Source organism: Peromyscus leucopus, chromosome 7 (assembly GCF_004664715.2).
Source record: "Peromyscus leucopus breed LL Stock chromosome 7, UCI_PerLeu_2.1, whole genome shotgun sequence".
Taxonomy (NCBI): Eukaryota; Metazoa; Chordata; class Mammalia; order Rodentia; family Cricetidae; genus Peromyscus; species Peromyscus leucopus.
Genome location: NC_051069.1, coordinates 113,811,592 through 113,837,966, shown reverse-complemented (window position 1 = coordinate 113,837,966; position 26,375 = coordinate 113,811,592). Strand labels below are relative to the sequence as shown.

The window sequence follows — 26,375 nt, the reverse complement described above, 5'->3', positions numbered from 1 at the left end:
TAATCAAGTCTGCCTCTCATTCCTTCTCTTCCAGTTCCTCCCTATTCCCTGTCTCCTCCCACCCCCTTTATCTCCTAATTTTCTCCCACAAAGAGTTCTCTCTCTCTCTCTCTCTCTCTCTCTCTCTCTCTCTCTCTCTCTCTCTCTCTCTCTCTCTCTCTGGTTTTTTGGGACAGAGTTTCTGAGTTTCTCTGTGTGGCTTTTGGAGCCAGTCCTGGAACTCACTTTGTAGACCAGCCTGGCCTCGAACTCACAGAGATTCACCTACCTTTGCCTCCCGAGTGCCGGGATTAGAGGCGTGCGCCGCCACCGCCACCGCCACCACCACCCTGCCTTTCTCTCTCCTTTAAAACCCATGAAATCCACTTAGCATTGCCAGTATATGTGTGGGTGTAGGAGCATCAACTGGAACATGGGTGGCCTCTCAGGGCTGCACCCCCGAAGAAAACCCACTCTCCCTCTCCCAGCGTTATCAGGTGCCAATCATTCCTGACTCCCTCACCCCTCTATGCTGAGCTTTTGTGTGACTACATCTTGCTTAGGCCTTATGCACATGGTCACAGCCACTATAAATTCACACTGAAACTGCCCTGTTGTGGCCCCCACTGCCCCTGGCTCTCATCAACCTTGGGAGGATGGGGTGTGGTATGGATGTCCCAGGAGGGCTGAGACTCTGTAGTCTTTTGAGTTCTAACCAGCTGTGGGTCCCTGTGCTCATCACCATCTACTGCAAAAGGAAGCTTCTCTGATAAGGGTTGAAAGATGCACCATTTTATGGGTATAATGATACATCTTTAGGAGTCATTTTAATAATTTAGCCAAGTAACAGTGATAGACTTTCCCTCTCAGGCCTATGACCTACATTGCCTTAGGTTCTACCTCCAAAAAGAACCTAAGACAAGGTCTTTTTGCCCACAGATCACTAGAGAAACCAGGAATGTTAAACATTCAGGTGCCTCTCCTCAATGGGGAAGATAAAATACCTGTTTTCCTGCCCAGAAAGCTGGGAGTGGATATTGTTAACTGTTATGAATTATTGTGTGTGTGGGGACACGACCCCTGAGGGTATCCCATACATTCAGGGAAACATGCTGGGCAGATGCACACCATGAGGGCATAGTGGTGGTGGTGGCCAGTAGTTCAGTAATTCAGCATCTGCGAGGAAATGGTTTATTATAATAGAGAGATGAAGAGAAAGATAGGAGAGAGAGAGAGAGAGAGAGAGAGAGAGAGAGAGAGAGAGAGAGAGAGAGAGAGAGAGAGAGGAGAGAGACCTTGTGGAAGGAAAAGCAGGAGAGAGAGGAAGAGGAGGAGTTTTTCCTTAGAATGAGGCCTTTACATCAGGACATAGGGCGGCACCAAGGGGTGAGATTTCAAGGGGCGGATCAGAATATTAACGTTAACAACCCGGTGACCTCTTTGCTGTCTGTGGAGGCAGACCTCACCCACCTATTGTTGTAGAAGCAGACCTCACTCACATCCCCCAGAATGCTTACCTGACTCACTCTCCAGCTCCCAGTTAGTAGAACCCATCCTTTGGAGGAATGTCACATGTACTTTATAGTCTGCTGGCTCTATGCTGTCTCAGTCAGAGACCACACTAGATTCTAGGCCCTTTAGCTACAGAACCCACCATCGTGGTCACCTGTACTTTGTAAAGAAATTTCTAAGTAGTCACACTTAAGTTTTATTGTGCACCTAGAATTGAACTGGTTGTTGCCTGGAAACCTGGGATGGGAATGGTTGGTGCCTGGAAACTTTTCCCCAAAATGTCCTATGTTTTAAATATGCTGACAGTGAACCACCTGAGTTTTCATTCTCCCTCTCTGTGGTTCCCTTCTCTACCTGGACACCTGCAGGATCCCCTCAGGTTCTTGGCTCCATTAGCAGTGTGAGGCCTGAGTTCCTTCCTGTGAAATGGGCCTTAAATCCAACCAAGAGGTGGTTGGTCACTCCAGTAACATCCATGCCGCTGTTGTGCCTGTAAGCACATCTGGTCAGGCCACTCATCATTGTAGCTTGCAGGGTTTACAGCTGGATAAGACTGTTGATGATCCCACTGGCCAACAACTCAGAGAGAGAGCACCCATTCTTTGGGGTTTTTTTTTTTTTTTTTTTTTTTTTTTTGGTTTTTCAAGACAGGGTTTCTCTGTGTACCTTTGCACCTTTCCTGGAACTCACTCTGTAGCCCAGACTGGCCTTGAACTCACAGAGATCCACCTGCCTCTGCCTCCCAAGTGCTGGGATTAAAGGTGGTGGTGTGCCACCACCGCCCAGCTGAGCACCCATTGTTGGCACTGAACTTTTCACTTGGTAGTCTGTGCTGTCTGTGAGAGGTATTGCTCGCCTCCCTTATACAGTAACAAGTTAGAGTCTTTTTAAGTGTGTAATTTGGAAGACACTTCCACAGCAGGCTTCCATGCTTCTTCAAGAGTCTTTGCATCCTTCCTATACTCCCTCCTCTGCTCTGCCCTCCCATCCCATACCCCCACTTAACCCTTTTTGATCAATTATCTCCCTTTTCTCCCTTCATACCACCTGCATCTATTTCTTCCCCTTATATAGGAATACGCTGTGTGATTGTAGTGCTTTTAAAATGGAATTGTAGCACAAGAAATGCAGTCTTATCGGCAATATGCTGACACGGGTGTCTGTATATCAGTTAGTCATTGCATACATTGTGTATATCAAACTAGAGTCCCAAACTTGGTGAGAAAGCTGTCTACTCCTGCCTGACACCTCAAGGCCTTGAGATTATCCCTTACTGTTATTTTCTTGGGTGGGTAAGCAAATATGTTTTAGTCATGGTATCTTCATGCATAAGTGACATTATATTGTTTTCTCATTTTTCTTCTTCATTCCACTCTTCTGATTCCACTGTGTTCCTAGCTCCTTTATTTTCCCCAACCAGTCCCCTTTCTGCTCTCTTACCACATGTATTAAGTTATACTTAATTCCAACCTTCTTTTAGCTCCCTTTCTATATAGACACAAATATCTATGAATTTTAAATCTACAATTCATACATAAGAGAAAACATGAAGTTTTGTCTAAGTTTGGGTTATTTCTTTAACATAGTGACTTCTAATTTAATCCCATTTCCTGCAAATGACATGATTTCATTTTTCTTTATGGCTATACAAATTCCCATTGGCATAGTACCACATTTTTATACATTAATCTTATGATGGAGATCTAGGCAGGTTCCATTCCCTGGCTACCATAAATAGTGAAGAAATCAATGCAAATATCTTGGTGGTTTTCTCTTAGAGCTTGAGGGTGTTTACCCAGGAGTGGGCATAGCTGGATCCTATAGTGGTTGTGTCTTTCATTTTATAAGGAACCTTGATGCTGATTTCTATAGGGGCTCCCCATTTACATTCCTGTCAGGATGACAGCAGCCTCCACATCCTCACCATTGTTGACTGTCCTCAAGGATGGCCATTCTGACGAGGTGAAATGGAATCTCAAAAGTAGTTTTAATATCACTGTCCTTCTGATTGCTGTAGACAAATACCTGACAGAGGCAACTAAATGGAGAAAGGTTAATATCAGCCCCCCATCTGAGGCTAGCTCACCATGGTTGAGGCTAGCCCACCATGGTAGAAGCCATGGCAACAAGAATGTGAGTGAGCTGGTCACATTATATCGACTGTCAGAAAGCTCAGGAATGAAGGCTGGATCTCAGTTTTCTTTCTCCTACTCAGTTATCCTGAAATTCCAACCCGCAGGAGGATGATGCCCACATTCAGTGTTGGCCTTCCCACCTATCTGAGACACCATTGACAGGTAGAGCTGTGTTCCCGTGATGCTTCTGAATGAAGTCAGGCTGACAATGAAAAACCAGCCATCTCAGCTAAGAATATTGAGCACATTTCCAAGAATCTATTGGTCATTTGTGTGTCTTCTTTTGAGAACTATCTACTCAGTTCATCAGTCTATTGATAGAGTTGATAATTTGTAGTTGGAAGTTTTCCTGTGTCCTTCCCGGCCTGTGGTTGGGACAAAGCTCTCACCCACAGTCCCGCAGCCTTTTATAAAATAATCACACAGAGGCTTAATATTAATTATAACTGCTCGGCCATTAGCTCAGGCATATTACTGACTAGCTCTTACACTTAAATTAACCCATAATTCTTATTTATGTTTAGCCATTTGGCTTGGTACCTTTTCTCAGTTCTGCCTTGTCATCTTGCTTCCTCTGTGTCTGCCTGGCACCTCCTAACTCAGCCTTCCTCTTTCCAGAATTCTCCTTGTCTGCTTATCCCACCTGTACTTCCTGCCTGGCTATTGACCAGTCAGCATTTTACTTACCAACCAATCAGAGCAACACATATTCACAGCATACAGAATGACATTCCACAGCAATGATTGGTTTGTTGATGTTTAATTTTTGCAGTTCTTTATATATCCTATATATTAAGTCAATGCCAATACATAGTTGGCAAAAATTGTTTTAAACCTTCTGTAGGCTGTCTCTTCACTCTGCCTTCTTCACTGTTCACAATTCTAATAGCACACAGTCCCAATTTCTACACATCTATTATTTTCTTTAGTACTAGAGTCCTTTGTGGAAAGAAAATCCATATTAATACTAACATGGCTTTGAAGGATTTTCTTAAACATTTTACAGTTTTTCACTAAGGCCTTTGATCTGTTTTGAATTGATGATTGTGTTGAGTGAGATGTGTGGATCTTAGTTCATGGCTTCTGCATGTGGAGCCATTGCTCTGAGCACCATTGGTCAGGGGCTGTCTTTTCTCCAGTGTGTGTTTTTGTCAACTTCATCAAAAAAAAAAAAAAGTAGGTTTAAGTGCTTGGGTTTATATGTGCATCCTGTATTCTAGTCCATTGTTTCACATATTTGTGTTCTAACTATTTATTTTTATGTATGTGGGTGTTTTGCCCACATCTAAGGGTACCACATGTAGTTCCCCCCACATTGGGCACATTGGCTTACACAGACCTTGAGTTGATAGTTATAAGCTACCCTGTGGCTGCTCGAACCTGAGCCTGGGTCCTTTACAAGAGCAGCAAGTTCTCTTAACTATTGAGGCATTTCTCCAGATCTCATATGTCTGTGTCTATGTCAACATAATGTTGGTTTTGTTAATACGATTCTATAACAGAATTGAGATTAGTCATTGTAATACTTTGGGGATTTTTCTTTCTAAGGATTGATTTGTTTATTGGGGGCCCATATGAATTTTAGTGGTTTCTTCTAATACTGTGATGAATGACATTGGAATTTTGATGTGAATCGTATTGAATCTGTAGGTCACTTTTGGTGATATACCAGTTTCATAATGTTAAATTTGCCAATCATGAGCAATTCCTTTCTTCTGGGTCTTTCTTTCCTTAGAAAACTCTTAATCTCCTTTGTTGGGTTTATTTTTAGGTATTTTGTCTTTTAAGCAATTATGAACAAATTTTTTTTCTCACTTAATTCTTTCTTGGCTAGTTATTGGCATGTAGGAAAGCTACTGAGTTTGAAAGAACCCCCAGAGGAGATCTTCCTTCAGGAGAGACCCCAAACCCAAGGAACACACCAAAACCACCGATCAGATGCAAAAGCAAGAGGGTTTATTAGATACACGGGTACCCGGGGCGAAGTCTCTCGGAGGACTTGCGCGCCTTCCTAGGGCAAAGGGGACTTTTTATGGGATTCCAGGGCAGAGGCGCGGATACAGAAGCAAGAAGCATAGTTACAGGGTCCCTATTGGTTGTTTCAAAGAAGGCCAGGGTGAACTTGGGGTCGTATGTGTGTGGCTGATCTGGCCTTGCCCAGGCCAGCTGCTTATTCCTCAAGGCCAGGGGCCCGCCATAAAATATCCTAATTTAACTCAACTGTCTTTCTCTCAAGGCCGCTGACCACAATTATCTCTCTCAAGGCCGGATGGCTGGCCATAGTTATCTCTCTCAAGGCCGGGTGGCTGGCTACGGCTGTGAACTCCTGTTTTTCTGATTCCTTCAGAATGGCGTTTCTTAGGCTAAGTTATTGGGGGGGGACATTTCATCGGCCCAACGCCCCATGTCCTCATAATGGAGCGGGGGTCTTTCAAGTTTTACATGTTGATTTTATATCCTGATAATTTGCTGAAAATGTTTATCAAGCCTCACTCAGTGTTTTCTAGTGGAAGAAAAAAACTCAACTTCCTTGTTGAGTTGTACATCCGACTTTCTCGGCCATCTTGCTAACTACTTCCTGTGAGCTGTGGTAGAACTCATCTGCTCATTCATGTTCTTTTTCAGGTCATCAATCATTTTTACCAGAAAACTGTTACAATCTTCTGATAGTCTACACATCTGACTATCTTTGATTTCTGCCTAAGGGGCTATGATCTGTTGAAGGAGTCATGTTGCCTTGCCTTTCCATGCTTCATGTAGTGACAATCACATGATTTCTCTTCATCACTAACTGGCCTGTCCATAGAAAAGTCGCAGCTTCACCCACATCCTCCACTGGGTTTGAGCTGGTGAGGACCATGGTTGGTGCCTTCTGGATCTGGTGTCTGCTTCCTTTCCCTCCACAGGGAACAGAGTTCACTTGCTTCTCTGCTGCTCTTTATTTCTCCTTCCACATGGTGACTGGTGGCATCCTCCCTCTACTGGAGACACAACCCATTGTTCTCACTCCAGCTCTCCTTCATGAACTGAGCTCCAGTTGGGGAACAGGGGAGAACTGTACAGGGAAAGGCCCAGTGGAGGGAAAAGACACCATTTAGTTCCCATCTGCCTTACACAATCATGTTAATAGAGTGATAGGAGATTTTTTTAAATTTTTATTTATTTGTTTTTGTTTATTTATTTATTTATTTATTTATTTATTTATTTATTTATTGGGTTTTTTGAGACAGAGTTTCTCTGTGTAGCTTTGCGCCTTTCCTGGAACTCACTCTGTAGTCCAGGCTGGCCTCAAAACTCCGCCCTGCCTCTGCCTCCCAAGTGCTGAGATTAAAGGCGTGCGTCGTCACCACCCGGCTTGATAGGAGATTTTTAACTATGTTGAATATGTGTCATATTGAGTTACTGTTTTTTTGGTTTTGTACAGGATGACCTGGTATCACTTTTAGCTCCTCTGGAGGAATACAAACCACAGATGAAAGAATTTTCAGTACCTGAAGCTGCCGAGTTACAGACAGATGTCAATCTGGAGAGGTGCCCCCATTTCCTCCTTTCTCTGAGGACCAGCCTTACTGTGCTCTAGGTGGTTATAGTCAGTGCTGAGACCTGAAAATTTCAATGACGAGAAACAAATTTTAATTCTAGTTTATGAGATATAGTTATCAAAATGAAGTGTCTTAGTTAGGGTTTCTATTGCTATGAAGAGACACCATGACCACAGCAACTCTTTTTTTTTTTTTCCGAGACAGGATTTCTCTGTGTAGTTTTGCGCCTTTCCTGGAACTCACTTGGTAGCCCAGGCTGGCCTCAAACTCACAGAGATCCACCTGCCTCTGCCTCCCAAGTGCTGGGATTAAAGGCGTGCGCCACCACCGCCCAGCCGACCACAGCAACTCTTACAAAGGAAAACATTTAATTGGAGTAGCTTGCTTACAGTTCAGAGGTTCAACCCATTATCATCATGGTGGGGCATGGTGGCATGCAGGCAGACATGGTGCTGGAGCTGAGAGTTCTCATCTTGATCCACAGGTACCAGGAAGTGAACTGAGACAATGGGCATGGCTTGAGCATATATGAGTCCCTTAAGCCCACGCCCATAGTGACACACTTCTTCCAACAAGGCCTCACCTACTCCAGCAAAGTCATACCTCCTAATAATGCCACTTCCTATGAGCTTATGGGGGCCAATTACATTCAAACCACCACACAAAGCATAAGTAATTTAGAAATGAATTGTTCAGTGCAGGCACAAAAAAAGAAATATTGAAAAGAATTGATATGCCACCTCAATGATGCATAGTACTTGTTATTCACAATCTGGTCTTATGTTACATGAGGCTAAAGGATTCCACATTAGTTTTACTGATTTTGTGAAATAGAATTGTGCATATTTCATTCAACATTGAGCACAAATATCTTGTTTTCTTTTTCATCGCTGCTTCTAATGCACATGTCTTATGAAAGTACATTGTTAAACACAATAGGAATTGAAAATCACTTTCTTGTTTGGATGACCATGCTTCAGATTGCTATCTCTGAGGAATGTTCACCTGATGGCATTTATGAGGGACTGTTGACTGTGACTACCAGAATCCACTTAGGTCTTTTTATGTTTGTTTGTTTGTTTTTTATAGGGTTTTAGACTTTACATGTAGTGAGCACAGGAAGTTGGGGCAAATGGTTTATTTACATTAACCATTCTTTAATAAACATAGGTTATAGGTGGATGATAACAAGAACACAAGTAGGTATTGTTATCTGTTTTTTATTAGCAGCAGTGGCTGCCCCTTAAGCAATGGCTATTCTAGTCAGAGATTGCAACTTGGGCTGCAGGGGCCGCAGCCTGAGGGGATTCTGTTCCCTCAGGCACCGACTCCTTCAAAGCTACTAAGGGAGAATTTATCTAAATCTAAAGAACTTATGATTCAATGGTTTAGGTGGAATTCTGCTCACTCAGGAGGCTGAATAGCAAGTAGCTAACCTTCTCCCTTTGCTGGTGTCTTCCAAAAAACCCAGCATCCTTCTCTCAGCCCTCACTTAAAAAACCCTTGCTACACGTTGCTGACTCAGCCTCCTGCTCACAGGTTAATTTTATTTAATCAAACATATTTTTGAATTGTTAACAAAAACAATAGGAAAAAAGCACCACACTTTAAACTAATATTTCCTGATAAATAGGTTTTAGTTTCACACAAGAGTGCATTTAATTCCTAGATTTCATACTTGCTAGATATGTGACCTTGAGACATTGGTTAATGGTTGTATCACTTAGTTTTATTCTTGTCTTTATGTGTTTATTTGCTTGTTTAATTGCAAATGCCATAAAACTTTAAAAGTTTGTACATTTGAAGTATATGTGACAACTTCTCTTGTATTTAATAAAACATTCTTTAAAGAATTTAAATCTTTGTTAAATGTTTTCATAGTTCTACTAAAATAGTAATTAATGTTTATCATTTTTCTTATTTATGGAAAAAGACAAGATATTTTAGGATATGAAGAAATGGGATTGGAAACTTGTCAAGAAAGCAATCTAGGTAAGACCTGGACTAGGAGTTATTCTAGATAATCCTTTCTTTGTTTAAAAAAAAGTAATAATTAAGTAAGTCAAATCATGAAAGTGGTGTTTACAAAGTGAACTTGTAAAATGATTTTGCAGTTTTTTTTTGGTTTTTCAAGACAGGGTTTCTCTGTGTAGCTTTGCGCCTTTCCTGGGACTCACTTGGTAGTCCAGGCTGGCCTCGAACTCACAGAAATTCGCCTGCCTCTGCCTCCCGAGTGCTGGGATTAAAGGCGTGCGCCACCACCGCCTGGCGATTTTGCAGTTTTAAATTGCTTATTTGTCTAGAACTGTTTAATGAGTTAATCATTAAATATATTTTGCTTTCTGAAATAGTGTAACCTGAAAAAAATTAATTTCCTTTTGTGGTCTTGAGGTTGTACCTAGGGCTTCCCCAATTCTGGATAAATGATCTCCCACTGAGATACACCTGTCTTCTAGAGTTTATTTTCTTATTATGGGTGTAAGCTCTGATGGAATGCTTTTCATATGTAGAAGTTCATATAAAGAACTAAATTTATTTGGAGATATGCAATAGAATGAGAATGGCTGAGCGGAATGTCATTATGCTGTAATACCCAGGAGAAACATGGCCATCCTGCTCAGTTACATCCAGACAGACATTTGCAAAATGGGAGGATACATTCTCAAGAATTCATACTTTATAAAATGACCATCACAATGGCTTTCATACCTACCTTGCCATTGGAAATAAGACTAGTGTCCTGTTCTAGTTTGCTTTTCTGGAACTCAAGCAGAAACTATGGAGGAACACTGTTTACTGGCTCATGCTCAGCTAGCTTTCTTAAACAGCCCAGGCCCACCTGCCTAGGTATGGTGCCACCCACAGTGAGCTGGGCCCTCCAACATCAATCATCAGTCAAGACAATCTCTCACAGACATGGCCACAGGCCAATCTGATGTAGGCAATTCCTCAACTGAGACTCCTTTAGAGGACTCTAGGTTGTGTCTTCTAGCTGATACTCACTAGTACAAATCTGAATAAGAGACACTCTGTCACACATGAAAGAACAGGAGGGATGGCCATGAGCACAGTCTGTAAGTTTATAACCTAATGAAGTTCCTTTTGGAAATCATTGCATTTTAACATCTTTGTTTTATTTCTTAGTGATGGGCCTTGGACCTAACACCTCTGTCTCAGTCATTTTTTTATTGATGTGAAGAGACACCATGACCAAGGCAATTTATAGAAGAAAAAGTTTATTTGGGGCTTACAGTTTCAGAGGGTTAGAGTCCATGACCATCACAGCAGGGGACATGGGGGCAGGCAGGGGTGCTGGAGCGTAGCTGAGAGTTTACATCTTGATTCACAAGCACGAGGCAGAGAGAACTAGGTAGGAAAGGCATGGGCTTTTGAAACCTCAAAGCCAGCTCCCAGTGACACACCTCCTCCAACAAAGACACACTTCCTCATCCTTCCCAAACAGTTCTACCAACTGGACACCAAGTGTTTAACATATGAGCTGATGGGGGCCATTCTCATTCAAACCACCACAGTTGCCAACACTCTAAGGAAGCCATACTTCACACACACACACACACACACACACACACACACACACACATGCACGCACGCACGCATGCATGCATGCATGCATGCATACATACACACACACACACACACACACACACACACACGCACATGCATGCACGCATACACACACAATGCACTCTGCTATGTACATTACCTTACTTTTCTATGAGTATTGTAGATTGTCTGTCCTGGGAAATACCTAAGAGAGTTCCACTATTTGTTTTCATGTTTTAGATGAGATAAAGAAAGTTTTCTTTATATACAGAGAGCCCTGTGTTGACCCATTCTGAAGCTCGGGTGAAATGATGACTTCATTTCTACATTTTTCATATCAGATAGCAACTTTCTTTCCCTCAGTGGTTCATTTCAAGCCTATTTCTGCCTATAAGTATGGCAAAGCATAGATAAATCATCCAGGAATGTTCTTCCCATGAAATAGTTCTGTGGGAGACAAAGTGAGCCATTTGAATCACACATGAGGTAGAGAACAGAGCCAGAACTGAGCGAGGTTATTAGCGTTTCATAGCAAGAGCAAGCATCTTGATGCCTCTCCATCTTTTTTTCTGCTGGAGTCTGGAGACTGAAAAAGATCTTGTTCCCCCATTGCTCTGTCCACTGTGTTTTGCAAAGTTGCACAGGACCACGGCCGTTCACTGATGTTGCTTATGGCAGGTTTTTATCTGAAGTGGGGAAGTTTCCTCTGAAACCCTGCAGGGTTCGTGTTGTGCCTTAACAAAGTAAGTTCACAGAAAGGAGAAGTGACTCGGCCGTGACTCTGGCTGCTCTCGCAGGGGACCCGGGTTCAGTCCCATCACCCATATGATGGTTCAAAACCATCTGTAATTCAAGTTCCAGGAGGTCCAGTGCCCTCTTCTCACCTCTGCAAGCACCAGACGTACAGGCGGTGCACAGACTTGCATGCGGGCAAAACATCCACGCAGGTCAAATAAAAATGAAAAAATATCTAAGAATAAAAGTGAGCACACGCCTTAGCGCTGCTCCCAGTGCCATCACCTGAGAGTCACTACGTGTTGGACACTGTCAGCCTCTCGCACGGATTCTTCTAATAACGTCAATTCCCGTCAGTCTGACGTGTGCAGCGACAGTCACGGTCATTGTGCATGGCAGTTTATGTTTACGTATTAAATTTTGACAGGTTTCTTCTTTTGATTTGAAAGACACAAACTAGTGGAAGTATGAGCTTTTGAAGAGTGGATTGCTAACCACCAGAACTCTCTTGATGCACGGCTCCAAATTTATTCATACTACCAATCAATCGTCAGTTATACAGTTTTGATACACCGTACTTACCTCTTTTCTAGTATTTGATACTGCTGATTAACAACATTTTTCTTCTCTGTTTAGAAGCAGCTGAAAGTACTGAATCCTGCTCTGTACTAAGGTAGGGGTTTAGAGATTAAGTACAGAAGAAATGAACTGGTGTTTGTTAGTGGTCTCTGGCTCACGGCCACATGGTGTACCGGGCACTTGCTACCTCACAGTCCTCACGGCTTGTTTGCAAAGTATGCACGATGTCCGTCATCGCCCATTTTCCCCAGTAGGTGGCTCTCCCTGAGGGGCCCCCAATCCTGTCATTGCCAGGAAGCTGACTCAGGCCTGTGCACCACAGTGTGTTTTCCTGCTCTTCTGCATAATTGATAGACCCAAGAAACTGCTTCATAACGTAATTCACAAAGTCCAGGCACGTGTGAGCTCACGTGCAGAGTGCTCCCAGCAAGCCTGGTGGTTCTCTAATCATGGTCTTAATAACTTTCCAGCCGCAGTCAGGACCAACGCCTTTTTTCACCAGTGAAGGATTTAGGACAGATCTCAACCTGTGGCCATGGTGCCATCAATTTCATACATAACAAAATCATGCAACTGCTGGAGAGAGATTATTTTTCTGGAAGCAAACCATTTCTATATGTGGAGAATGTTCAGCTAACAGCGTTTAAGCCTGTCCAGAAGCTAATTGAATTTTTTTTTCAAGACAGGGTAGCTCTGGGCATCCTGGAACTCACTCTGTAGACCAGGTCGGACTCGAACTCAGAAATCCACCTGCCTCTGTCTCCCAAGTTCTGGATTAAAGGCGTGTGCCACCACCACCCTTGCTTTTTTTTTTTTTTTTTTTTTTTCTGGCTCCCTATTCGTATCTCCCTTGAACTGCTACTGCAGCCCACTTCCTTAAATTCCGTCTAGTCTGTTCTCATCGACATGGAACACATTTGCTGCTGTTATTTTCCTGCATCCCTTTATCCTCACTTCCCACGGCTACGGATCCCTTTGCTTGTGCAGACCCTGATGAAAGTCCACACAGTGTCAGGGTTTTAGGGACTTACCTGAACACACTAAGTGGCAGCAATGTAATTTGACCTCATGTTCCTTAGGACAGTAGCCTTTATTTGTCGTTCTGGAGGCCAGTGTTTTAAAGATGAAGTGTGTAAGACTATGGAAGTCCATTGAAGATGAGAGTGGAATTAAAAGGTGGATTCATGGTAGTTTCTAAGGATGGAGTTGCCACAAAGTGAGGCGGTTTTAGAAGGTCAGATTGCTTTTGGTAATGCTGATGAGTTTAGAATATCTGAGGTATATAGCATCATAGTCATGATGATACAGGAATTTGGGACATGTTTACTAAATTTGATATAGTCTCCTGCACTTGGTAAACTTCTCAAACTCCTAAATATTGCACTTCTATCTCTTACATTTCATAACAAAACCCATCTGACTTTAATCAAATGATATACTCATAATGATTTGATAATAATATTAGTAGTATAGCATTCTCTGGTTCCTATGAAAAATTACAAAATTGTTTTTAACCTGTGCGTTTATTAAAGAGAATTGTTTTTTGTATGTGTTTAGCTTAAAATGGATTAAGACTGTCATTGATAAACATCCAAATCACATATGTTCTTTGTAAAACCAGTACAAAAAACATTGCTAGCTTCTCCCTGAGAAAAGTAGACAGAATAGTTACAGTTTAAATGAGTTGTTGAACCTCAATATAGAGAAGTAGGTTTTCTACATAACACAGTTTCAGTGTGCCCGACACAATCACAGATGAGGCGAGGCAGTTTTTTAAAACACCAGAACTCATTTGTTATTATATATTTTCATTCTGAAGGTTCTCCACCAAACCTGATCGTAGTGACCCTGAGACCACAGCAAGAAAGGACAAATGTAATTTTGATACAAAGGTAAAATCCTTTGAGGTTAATCTTGTTCTGAGTGTGGATTGTTTTAGCATTTATTCTTAAATTCAATAATAATCTACTTATTATCCTTTTATACTGAAAGTTGGTTAGAGAAAACGTCCTACACAATTAGAACTAGTCAATGGTTTGTCCTTTGACCCCTCCCAAAGGGATAGGAAGTACTCTGGGACAGCAGGGGCTGAATGAAGAAATGGGAAGAAAAACACAGTGATGTGAATCTTAAATTAGGTGAACTTTCCCCACAATAAAGTTAAATTTGGAGGGATTTGTGGGACAAATATACCTTTGAGTCATTTTCTAAATGACACCAATACAACCTTTATTATACTCATACTTACAAAATATCTAGTCACAGAGCTGGAGAGTTGTTCAGTGGTTAAGAACACTTTCTGCTTTTGTAGAAGAACTGGATTTGGTTCCCAGTACCACTCGGTGGCTCACAACCATCTGTAAGTCCAGCTCCAGGGATTCAGATGCACGCCCCTTCCTTCCTTCCTTCCTTCCTTCCTTCCTTCCTTCCTTCCTTCCTTCCTTCTTCCTTCTTCCTTTGGTTTTTTTGAGGCAGGGTTTCTCTGTATAGCCCTGGCTGTTCTGGAACTCACTCTGTAGACCAGGCTGGCCTTGACCTCAGAGATCCACCTGTCTCTGCCTCCTACCACCTCATTACCACCTCATTACCACCACCCAGCAACCTTTTTCTGACTTCTATAGGAATCAGGCACACACATAGTGCACAGGCATACATGTAGGCAAAATACTTATACACATAAAATAAATTTAAAAATTTTAATGTAGTCACAACATAGTGATCAAGGAATTTTCTGGTGTCCCATGGTTCTAACTACCTAATGAGACATGTAGATTTTTATTCCTTCAGTGATTTTTTTGTTTTATTATCATATAGAGTTTTTAAAAGATTTATGCTATCATTTGTGTGTGTGTGTGTGTGTGTGTGTGTGTGTGTGTGCAAGTGCGCATATGTGCACCAGTGTGCTCTTGCCCATGGAGGTGAGAGGGGGTTGGGTCCTCTGGAGCTGGAGTTAGGCAGTTGTGTGGGTTGTGTGAGCTGCCTGGTGTGGGTGCTGGGAAACCAACCTCTGGAAGAATAGCCAGTGCTCTTAACTTCCCAGCCCGCACTGTGGTACTTTAAGAAAATTAATTATATCACAAGAAAAACAAGCATTATTTGCAGCGTAGTAATGAAGGTGTCAGCTGTATTCCTGCATCCTATCTTCGGGGTGTTGATTATCAAACCAAGTGTCATACATGTGGTGGGAAGTCCATCCACTGAGCCACACTCTCAGCACTGGAGAGGACTCTTCATCTGTGACAATCAAAAAGAAAGAACATTTTAAAATGTAGATATAAATGTTGCATTTTTCTGTGCAGTTCAGACTTGTCCTCTCATAATAATGTCACCATGTTACAGAAACACATGTTGGCACATGAAGTGAGCCACTTAACGGTCATGGTATGTTCTAAGAGTCAGGGTCTGTCATCAAAGAATGAAAAGCAAGATGAGCTACAGAATCAACAAAACCTTCTCTGGATAGCACCTGTCTGTATTTTCAAGTATCCCTTCTAATAAAGTCCCTTGGTAGCACTCACAGAAGGCGTGACTGACATTAGTATTTATTCCTTTTCCCTCCTTTTAACTGGGCTGTTTGAGCCCAGATCCAAGTGTATGTAATCAGTGCTCCACCACATGGCTACCCCACCTCAACAGTGACAGGTAAATACTAACACAAAACTTCTTTCAACTTTGAAACTCAGGAATCCTCAGGATTATATTCTTCCAACACCCCCAAAGAATCCACATGTAAAGATTTAGCATCTGTGAACACCACAGCCGAGTGTGTAACTGAGTAGTGCAGTGTGTCAGTGTTGGATCTAAGTTTCCAATATTCAAACAGTATCTGGAAAGTATTTGAAGGCTTATAAATCTAAGATCGGAATGGTGATGGATTTATGGTTTTATTAGCTTTTTGTCTAATTTTTAACTTCCACAGCATATGGAAAGCTAGAAAGGGAGAACTATGGTCTGCTGTCAATATAGAATTAGGAAAACCACGGTGATTCTAAAATAGGGTTTCACACTTCTGACATCACAGTGATACTTCAAAATACATAAATTGGCAGACCCAGAGTCCCCCTAACTCTTTCTCCTCTCTCCAGACTTATTCATAGACCCGTGCAGCAGAAGACCCTCCTCCCACCTTACCTCCAGTTCTCGGGGACTCCACCTCTTTGTGGGGAGCCAGGGTCGGCTAGCTCTTTCCTGCTGCCCCCTCACCCTTCCCGTCTTGCTCATCTCCATGCCTTTACATCACCCACCAACCCACAGAAGCAAACACATAGACCCCGCAGCCATCACACTTGCCCAGGATCCAGGGTGAGTAGCAGTGACCACTGAACCAAACCAAACCAAATATGCAACCAGCAAAAATGAGGCCAAACATCTACACCAAGGAAAACCTCAAACATCACAACTCCAGATGCCTAGATCCCAGCACAAAAACACAAACAGGGACGGTCGACGCAATATGCCTCCTCCAGAAGCCAGCAACCCTATTGTGATAGGTCCCGAGAAAAGCAGCTTAGCTCAGGCACAAGGCAAGGACTTCAAAATAGCAATTATGAATATATTCAAGACCTTAAAGAGGATATTAATAGGTGTCTTAATGGAGATCAGAGAAATGCAAATAAACAGTTAAAAGAAATAATAAAAACAATACCAGACATGGAAGTAGAATTTCACAACAGAATCATTAAGAAAACCCAAACTGAAATAAAACTCGAAATGAAAAACTTAGCATGTCAACAAGAAGCTCAGAGGTAAGCCTCACCAACAGATTCAAAGACACAGAAGAGAGCATCTCAGGTGCTGAAGACAGATAGAAGAACTGGGCAGCCCATTTAAAGAAAAGTTTAATCTAAAAACATCCAGATACAAAACATACAGGAAAACAGGAATCAGTAAACAATGCTCATTAATAATTTTCATTATAATTGGTCTCAATTCCCCCACAAAAATGTCACAACACAGACTAACAGATTCTTTGGAACTGGGATTACATATGGTTATAAGTCATGATGAGGATGCTGGGAATTGAACCTGGGTCCTCTGGAAGAACAGCCAGTGCTCTTAACCACTGAGCCATCTCTCCAGCCTTCCATGGTTTGCCTCTTAATATCCTGAAATAGCATGGAAGCCAGCAGTAGGACAATCACCTCCAAAGTCATTTTCTTCTCATAACTAAAAGCACAGAGAGGACCTGGCATGTTTTTGATACTTGATAAATCAGTGTTCTTCAGCTTCTATTCTTGTTAAGGCTTGCATACTTCCTGAAGCTGTACCTCACCTGGGAAAATTAGGAGACCATCATATTTGCAGGCTATTCAAACATATTAAAACTGTTTTCTTCTGCCGGATGGCGGTGTATGCCTTTAATCCCAGCACTGGGGAGGCAGAGGCAGGTGGAGCTCTGTGAGTTCCAGGCCAGCCTGGTCTACCAAGTGAGTCCCAGAAAAGGCGCAAAGCTACACAGAGAAACCTGTCTTGAAAAACAAAAAACAAACAAACAAACAAAAAGAAAAGAAAAGAAAAAAACCCCGTGTTCTTCTCATGTTAATTTGTTTTTGCACACACGGCGTCACCATTTTGGAAGTAAATATCTTAGCTCTCCACTATTCAGTTACTGATTTTCAGAGACTAAATGTCAGTGAACATCAGGGCTTGGTATTTAAAGAATGGTGAAATAAAAACTTTTAATGTGAGCATGTTCTTGTAGTATTTAAAATTACCTAACACATACCAAATGAGTGTTCGTCTAAATAGTAGTGACAGCGTTAAGCCTCCTGGGTCATGTTCTCTCCTGGGAGGACTGTAAATGAAAGGTTTTTTGCATTTATTTAGTGGGGGGGGGAGCATGCACACGTGTCAGCACCCCGTGAGGATTAGAGAACAACTTGGAGGAGTTGGTGGTCTCTCTCCACCAGGTGGGTTCTGGGGTTGACCTCAGACTGTCAGTCTTTGGCGGCCAGCACGTTTATTCACCCTCTGAGCCATCTCACCAGCCCAAACGAGTTTGGTTTGTTAATTTTGCTTGTGGGATTTTTGTGTAACTAAATATAGATTATGAAAAGCCAAATGGTACACGTTAAACCTTCTTTAATGTCTTTTTGTTCTTGTCCTATGATTTCCAAGGATAAGTTAGAGAAACATCTCTTGGCACAGAGAGCATCCTCGCGTCAAGCCAAGCCGAGCCCTGCACCTTTACAACTCCAAGATCAAGCGGAGGAGCCAGAGATGAAGGCGGCTTCTGATGGAGAAGATACGTCTGGACCTTCAAGATCTGCCGAGGGGCAAGTGCTCGGGGGACTGTCGCTAGGAGAGAAACTGGAGGCTAAAGATGCTCTACAACTTGTCGCAAACAAGCTAAGCCAGAAGCCTGGTGAGATCTGCGAAGCTGTCAAAATTGGTGTTCACCACGAGGAAGAGCGACCACGTGATGACTGGACAGGAAAAACACCCCTGAAGTCGGCCTCCCCTAAACCGGCCCGTGACAGCCTTGGTTGTGAGGACAGAGATGCAGCTGCAGCGCCGGTCTCTGTCCCACTGCAGACCTTTCCCGGATGGGAGGAAGGTGGCCTTGGAGATGTCTTTTCATCTCCCTCATCCTCTCGGGTCGTGGGAAACAGTGGCCAGTCAGTTACTAAATTTCCCTTAATGAAAAATAAATGTGAAAATAACAAGTCCGAAATGGAAGAATCCCTTCATAAAAGTAAGGAGAAATCTTCTAAAAAACCAGAAAGTAGAAAGGTAGATGGTACATGCCCAGAAGTGTGTATGGGTGAAAATCAAGGGGGCCGTGAGTTGAAGGGCCAGTTGCAAAAAACTGTGAAACCGAAACGCATGGCCTGGCAGTTAGAGATCAGACACATGCCCAAGTCCAGCGAACCCAAAGGGCTTTCAGACTTCAAAGAAAAGACTCACGTGAGCGAATTAAAAGGTTGGGGTGATTCTACCCTTCCCGACACTTACAAGAAAAGTAAAGGCGCATGGGACTTTACCCAGAAGCCCCTGCACAGCAAGGGCGAAGCCCCGCCGCGCACCCTGGGAACCGCCCGTGCCCCGCCTCCGGCTGGCAGGACAGCAAGCACTTTTGCAGATGAAGATCTTCAGGACTCGCTGTCCGACAATGAGTTCCACGTTCTGGAGGAAGAGATCCTGGCCTGGGAGAAAGTCCACCTCGAAAACGAGGTAGTTGCTCTTTTGCTGCTTTGAGTTTCATTCATTTTCTGTTAGTGAAAACTGTTTACTAGTAAAAATTGAGTTATGTGCATGTGATACTGTGTAGCCGTGTGTGTAGACTGCTCTGTTTCCTAAGCAATGGAACATAATGCCATAACATCAGCTCCTTAAACCACCTTGAGTGTCATTTGAGATACTAGGAAGAGAAGGTAGGTATGAATGAGCTCCTGGCATTTTGTAAACATTTAATAAGTAACTTGGTTTTGTTGTTGTTGTGTTTGGTTGGTTTTTGTTTTGTTTTGTTTTGTTTTGTTGTTTTTTGTTTTTTGTTTTTTGTTTTTTGTTTTTTTTTTTTTTTTGAGACAGGGTTTCTCTGTAGCCCTGGCTGTCCTGAAACAGTTTCCTGGAACTGTCCTCACTTTGTAGACCAGGTTGGCCTCGAACTCACAGAGATCCAACTGCCTTTTGCCTCCTGAGAGCTGGGATTAAAGGCGTGTGCCACCATGTTCTGTATCAATCTCTATTGTTCTTAACATTCATTTTTCTCTAGATTTGAAATACTTTGTGGTCTTTATGTAATGAAAAAATGCTATGGCAGGTATAATATTTGCATGGTGGTTTAGGGTTTTTTTAAGATTTATTTTTATTTTTAGTGTGTGTTTTTGCCTACACATATGTTTAACTGAAGTTATAGAAGGTTGTGAGCTACCACGTGGGTGCTGGGAATTGAACCTGGGTCCCCTGGAAGACTGGCCCGAGCTCTTAACCACTGAGCCATCTCTTGAGTCCCTCTTAGGGGTTTTTAACATTACATGAAAGGTTTTCTTACTACTTTCACATTTTAGTCAACCACCTCCCACCAGTAATTTTTCCACTACACATCTGGATTGTCTAAGCTCTTGTTTACCTAAATGAAGGTCTACCATCCTGTGCCTATGTTCACCAAGAATCTAGCACTTCTCATCATGGCAAATATGGAGCTGAACTACCAAAGCATGGTCATGAGAAGCAGTCCAGGTGTTCTCTGGGTATGAGTGACAGATTAGTAACCCCAGCACTTGGTAGGGGTGAGGCAAGAGTGCAATGTGATGAGGCCACCAACCTCTCTACACATTGTGTTTGAAGTCAGCCTGAGCTACATAGAAAGATAATGTCTCAAAGACATGGAACTTTTTTCTGCCTTCATCTATATTAAGGGCAGTATACATATAAAATTTTATTTAAAATTTTTATATAGACATTTAATTTCAGTGCAAATACAAATCAGAGGCAGGGAACCTAAGTGTAGTTCCTTGTTGAGATGCACGTGCCATCCAGTTTTGGTTTATCTCTATGACGGCCATGGACCCCACAATCAACATACAAGGTTTGGTTACCATATGAAGAAAAAGGATCGGCTGCATCTTAGAAACCATACGAAAGATGCTCCAGAGAGATGTTCTGGAGCCGGGCGGTGGTGGCACATGCCTTTAATCCCAGCACTCAGGAGGCAGAGGCAGGAGGATCTCTGTGAGTTCAAGGCCAGCCTGGGCTACCAAGTGAGTTCCAGAAAAGGTGCAAAGCTACACAGAGAAACCCTGTCTCAAAAAACCAAAAAACAAAACAAAACAAAACAAAAAAAAAAGTTCTGGAGCTCAACATTCACTTAATTTTAAAATGATGGCTTTTGAAATAGGAACTTCATTAAGAAGTTATTAATGTGTATTGTCTTTGGATCTGGTTAATTTTGGTGTGTGATGTTTTTATTTCCAAGGTTTTTTAAAAATAACCAAGTAAAAAATAAAGAATAAATAGGAAAACTTCAGATACCTTCTTATGAAATGATTGGGTCTTTGCAGGCTAATTATAGACATTAATTTTTTTCAGAGTGTCTCTGAGGATCTGCTGAACAAGTGTGAGGGGATTTCATCTGATGCCACAAATCCAAAGAGGAACTATCTAGAAAATGAAGACACTGGAGGTAAGAGCAACCTGTCCTGAAAGTCACTGGAAATAACATTCACCCGCTGAGTGACAGAAATGTGACCTACAGCCAAAGAAATGTGCCAACTAGATGCATAGAAAGAAAAGGACAAGAGAAGTGGGAATCGGGTGTCTGTCACTCTAGGACAAGTGAGAGCACCTCTAAATACTCATTATTAGTTCCGTGTCAAGATATGCTAAGATCTGAGGAAAGGTGGGACTTAGGGATGGGGGAGGGGAAGATAGGAAAGGCCAATAGTGCAGGTGTGGATCAGGGCACGAGGCTTTACTGCCCAGTGAAGGGCAGGGAATTGGAACCCTTCTTCACAAAGACAAAGGCCAGTGCTTGGAAACACCGGAAGAGCTGGGAGACAGCTTCCGGTTTCAAACAGAACCAAGTTCTCTCACTCCTGTCTTCCCCCAGAGACCTATGGTGCCAGGTCACACACAGCTGTGTTACATTTTAATAACAAACAAATTTAAATGTGTGTGATCGGCCACATGGGTATACAGTTTAATGTTGGGGAAAATGTTATTTCACATTATTTCAAAGGTTTGAAAGAAGAAAAAGTAGGATTTGCCATAAAGAAATAAAAAAAAGACATAGGTCTTTAGGAATGTTACCAGAGTTTAAGATTCCTTTGGCAATCTTAAAGTGAGTTGTCTGATAAAGGGCAACTTGAGGTCGGAGTCCAAAAGGAACAGTGAACGCTTTGGAAGCAGGCTCTTGTAAAACAAGGTTGCCAGTCTCTGCAGTCACCAGGCTGAACCACGTGGGCATGCACATGCAGACCAGCAGATGTGGGCTGTACTGTCAGTCAGTTCGGGCTCTTCTCTGACACCCAATCTGCTTAGCTACATTTACTGCATCTCTCCAGGTATCTGTTAATTCAGCGCCTTCACGAGTGCTGCGAAGCCTGAGGGCACTTTCCACTTACACAAGGGACCCTTGCTACTTTGTACATCGCTATCAACTTTCTCCAAAAGCAGAGAGAGCAAGCTACATCTAAAAGACCCTGCATATAAAAGTCATGGGGTTTTGATTGTTTCTGTGATGAATTGAACCATATCCAGTTTTCAAAGTGCACGGACTTGTATATTTGTTTCATAAAACTTGGTTCTCTGCTGTGCACTTGTGGATTTTAACTTTCTGGGAGTTTTCCTTCAATTCGGGCCTATATCACTAGCATGCTATTGCCATCTAAAACATCACAGGCCCCTCACCTCCGCCTCTCAACAGTTGCTATGCTCTGTCTCTGTGAAAATGGCCACCTCACACTCTGAAACACAAGTCTCCATGCCAGTGAAGCACATCTGTGTAGTCCCCATCAGTGAGGAACTCGGCTACATTGGAGGAAGGGAATTTGTCACAAAATGAACAAGAACACTTGTGATGTAAGGAATAGGGTATTCACATATAAATGTGTAAAAACATCCTATTAATTTGGAAATCAGTAATTAATAACATGGTTGTCTAAAATGTATTGTTATGAGGCAAAAAAAAAAGGTGTGATTGTGTTGGTTTCCTTCTCTCCTGCTTTCATGTTTCCTGAGGATCTTGTCCACAAAGTCAGGCCTTTGGGTTTGTAGAATCTTTCCAACACGGATGACAAGAAGCTGCTCTCACCTGAAGCACTGTTGTCAAGTGTGGAGAGTCACAGTTTTCCCCACGTAGGAGAAGCCTTCATCAAGCCCAAGATCGCAAAAAGGGTGTGTGTGTGTGTGTGTGTGTACACGTGTGTATGTGTGGATGTCTGTGTGTGTGTGAGATAGAGAGAGCACATGTTTATATGTAAGTATCTGCGTATGTGTGGTTGTGTGTGTGTGTGTAGAGTAGCTGGCTTATCAAATATTTTCTAATAATACCTGCATATTAAGCTTGATTTAAAATTTTAATTTGGAAATTGAAAATAACCATTATTCTTTTAGTGTCATTCTTCTCATCTGTTTTAAGTGCTGCTCTTCTAAGTGAGTGGTTTTTTAAGAGAAATGTATATTTGTTACAGAGGACTCGGACTTTGAGGTGACAAACCAGTCAGAACACGAGAGTCTTGATGACAGTGAAAATTCCCAGCTGCAAGTATGCACAACTTAATATCAGTTCTCATTAGTGTTTTCTTTGTGTCAATAATGTGCCACACTCCAAAGAGCACTTTCATAATAACCTTTCCAAAAGCAATTTTTGTTTGTTTGTTTTTGTTTTTCAACACAAGGTCTCTTTATGTAGCCCTGGCTGTCCTGGCCTGGAACTCACAGAAATCCTCCTACCGCTGCCTCCCAAGTGCTGGGATTAAAGGTAAGTGCCATGACTGCCTGACTCAGAAGCAATTTTAGATCATATTTGACATTTAATTTTTAAATATTTTAATTAGTTCTAAAATAGTGTACTGTTAGAAGCTGTAGTGAGTAAAGTTTGTTGCTTGAGTGCAGACATTTTTCTGAGCATTTTCCCTTCACCATGTTCAGCTTCCTCTCAGGATAGCAAGAGGTCAGCTCTGAGCCATCAACCTGTGTAGACCTGTGTGGACCTGTGTGGACCTATGTAGACCTGTGTAGGACCTTGTAGACCTGTGTGGACCTGTGTGGGCCTGTGTGGACCTGTGTGGACCTGTGTGGACCTGTGTGGACCTGTGTGGACCTATGTAGACCTGTGTAGGACCTTGTAGACCTGTGTGGACCTGTGTGGGCCTGTGTGGACCTGTGTAGACCTGTGTAGACCTGTGTGGACATGTGTGGACCTGTGTGGACCTGTGTGGACCTGTGTAGACCTGTGTGGACCTGTGTGGACCTGTGTGGACCTGTGTGGACCTGTGTAGGACCTTGTAGACCTGTGTAGCACACACCTAACAGTGATGTTCACTGTCGGAGATCAGGTCCAGTGGCTTAAACTCACTGATTCATATCTGCAATGGCTAGTGGGAAATTCAAAGAGTTAATACTGTCCCTTAGTCAATAATTTCCTTTAGCATCTGTATTGAAGGAGATAGTAGGCATGAAGATAAGCCCATGCCTGCTGGGAGAAACCTCAACTGGAGTCAAGTGTATGAACTGTAAAAACAGTCACTTTCTGTGTGGTTCAATTTCAGTGTGTTGTGAACTGATACATGCTACAGAGCTTTTTATTAATTAAATCTGTTCTTAGAACATTTCCTGCATGTTCAAAATGCACATTGCCCCTCACCCCACCCCCTCCCTACCACCCCCAATCTACCTCCATTCCCAAAAATCTCTCTCACATCCATGTCTAGTCATGTTGTTTTGTGACCCACTGAGTTTTACAAGGGGCCTCTGCTTGACCATGTTTCCCGAGCTACTGTTGATTCCCCGTGGGCTTAGCTGTGGGTTCACAACTGAAAACCACAATTTCCCTTTTCCCAATAGTTAGCAGTAAAAGGTGGACGCCCTGAGTCCCTCCCCCTCCATGACTGATTATTGACAGGCCAGTCTTGTGTGAACCCAATGCAGGCGGCCCAGCTGTTGCAAGTTACTGACTGCATTGGTTGTGTTGAGTCTCGGATGACACTTCATAGTCGTCACCCTGTCTGTCAGTCTTACATTCTGTCTGCCCCTTTTTTCACGGTGTCCTCTGAGCCTTGAAGGGGGCATTATGAGTGCCTGGTTTAAGGCCGAGCACTCAGCACTCACTCACATTCAGCATCTTGGGAAACCTTTGCATCCACCACTGTTCCTTATGAGGACAGGCCCCTCTGACCAAGGCTGAGAGTGCTTTGCCCAGAGTAGCATAGATATTTAGAATGAGGTTGATGCTGTGTGACCCGCTGTCTTCTGTGGGTGTTGGAGTACATTAAACCTTAACACCCAGAATCCACATAGATGGACAAGTGGGTTGCTATGCGATTTAAATTACAACTTAGCAATTAATTTTTGTCTGCCTGGTGTTAGTGCTCTGGCTGTTGGTGATGTAAAGCTTTGGGTTTGTCTTTTAATAGTTTCAATCCCCCTAGTTCTTCACAGATAATGGATGAAGCTCACAGGCATGGCTCACTTTTTGAGGCCCAGTGAGGTCAAATATTTTTACATAAGGGCAAATTTGTAATGTTAAAAATAAGTAATTCATCTTTGGTAAATTAACACACAGAGGATTAATTAATAATTAACTCATAATTATTTTTAATTATAATTTTTAATTATAATAATTAACTCATAATTCATTGTTTTGTCCAAACAACAGTGACTAACCTGACTTTTCCAGTTCATATTGGTTAAGTCAATTATTTTTTAATTACTTTTTGCTGTGGATATCACTCTGTATGCTATGAATGTGTTGCTCTGATTGGTTAATAAATAAAGTGCTGATTGGCCAGTAGCCAGGCAGGAAGTATAGGCAGGACAAAGAGAGGAGAATTCTGGGAACAGGAAGGCTGAGTCAGGAGTCACCAGCCAGACACAGAGGAAGCAAGATGTAAAGATACCAGTAAGCCATGAGCCATTTGACAAGGTATAGATTTATAGAAATGGGTTAATTTAAGATGTAAGATCTAGCTAGCAAGAAGCCTGAGTCATTAGGCCATACAGTTTTAATTAATATAAACCTCTGTGTGTTTATTTGGGTCTGAGTGGCTGTGGGCCTGGCAGGACTGGAAAAAAACTCCAGCTACAACTTTTTAAAAAAATTATTGCCCAAGTGATTTCTGACATCTAAACATATATTAAGAAATTTAAATGCAAAATATAAATTTATTTCTAACTATTTTTTCATCTATATCCTGTGGCTCCTGAAGGATAAAGGCCTCTTAAAGACATGCCCCCAAACACAAAACACATTTGCAGATCCAGCCAGGCCAACAAACCCTCAGTCTCAGAAGGAAAGCAAACACAGGTACCCTCCACCTTTGCATCTGCAGAAAATGTCTGAAGACCCCGAAATAAACAAGAAGTGTGATGGAGAGTACACACCTGTACATCCAGAAGTTCCTTCAGTGAGAGCGCATGAGAAAATGTCTCTCGCTCAGGATGTAACAGGGAGTAATTGAGAGCCACACAGACGCAGCCGTGAGTTACAGCACACAGCTGGGGGTGTGTCTGCAAACATCTGTCCTGACAAAGAACCACTCCTGGGTAGCTATGGGGGAAGAACTCAGTTCAAGGTAATTACCTGTAACCTAAGCAAATAATCTGCCTGATGTGAGGGTAAAGTAAAGGTGTGTCTGGAGTGCATGTCTGAGGTCACATGGACTTCCCC

The 26,375-nt window shown here is 42.4% G+C and overlaps 1 protein-coding gene across 1 annotated transcript in view; it reads left to right on the top strand.

Annotated features, from left to right (window-relative positions):
* Positions 1–26,375, top strand: part of LOC114694087 — a 96,096-nt gene that overhangs the window by 54,205 nt on the left and 15,516 nt on the right. The window contains exons 14-20 of the mRNA XM_037208245.1: positions 7,051–7,157; positions 9,102–9,160; positions 12,104–12,140; positions 13,866–13,938; positions 18,164–19,219; positions 21,077–21,170; positions 23,179–23,252. Of these exons, the coding sequence (XP_037064140.1) occupies positions 7,051–7,157; positions 9,102–9,160; positions 12,104–12,140; positions 13,866–13,938; positions 18,164–19,219; positions 21,077–21,170; positions 23,179–23,252 (1,500 nt within the window). The remainder of the gene's footprint in view (positions 1–7,050; positions 7,158–9,101; positions 9,161–12,103; positions 12,141–13,865; positions 13,939–18,163; positions 19,220–21,076; positions 21,171–23,178; positions 23,253–26,375) is intronic.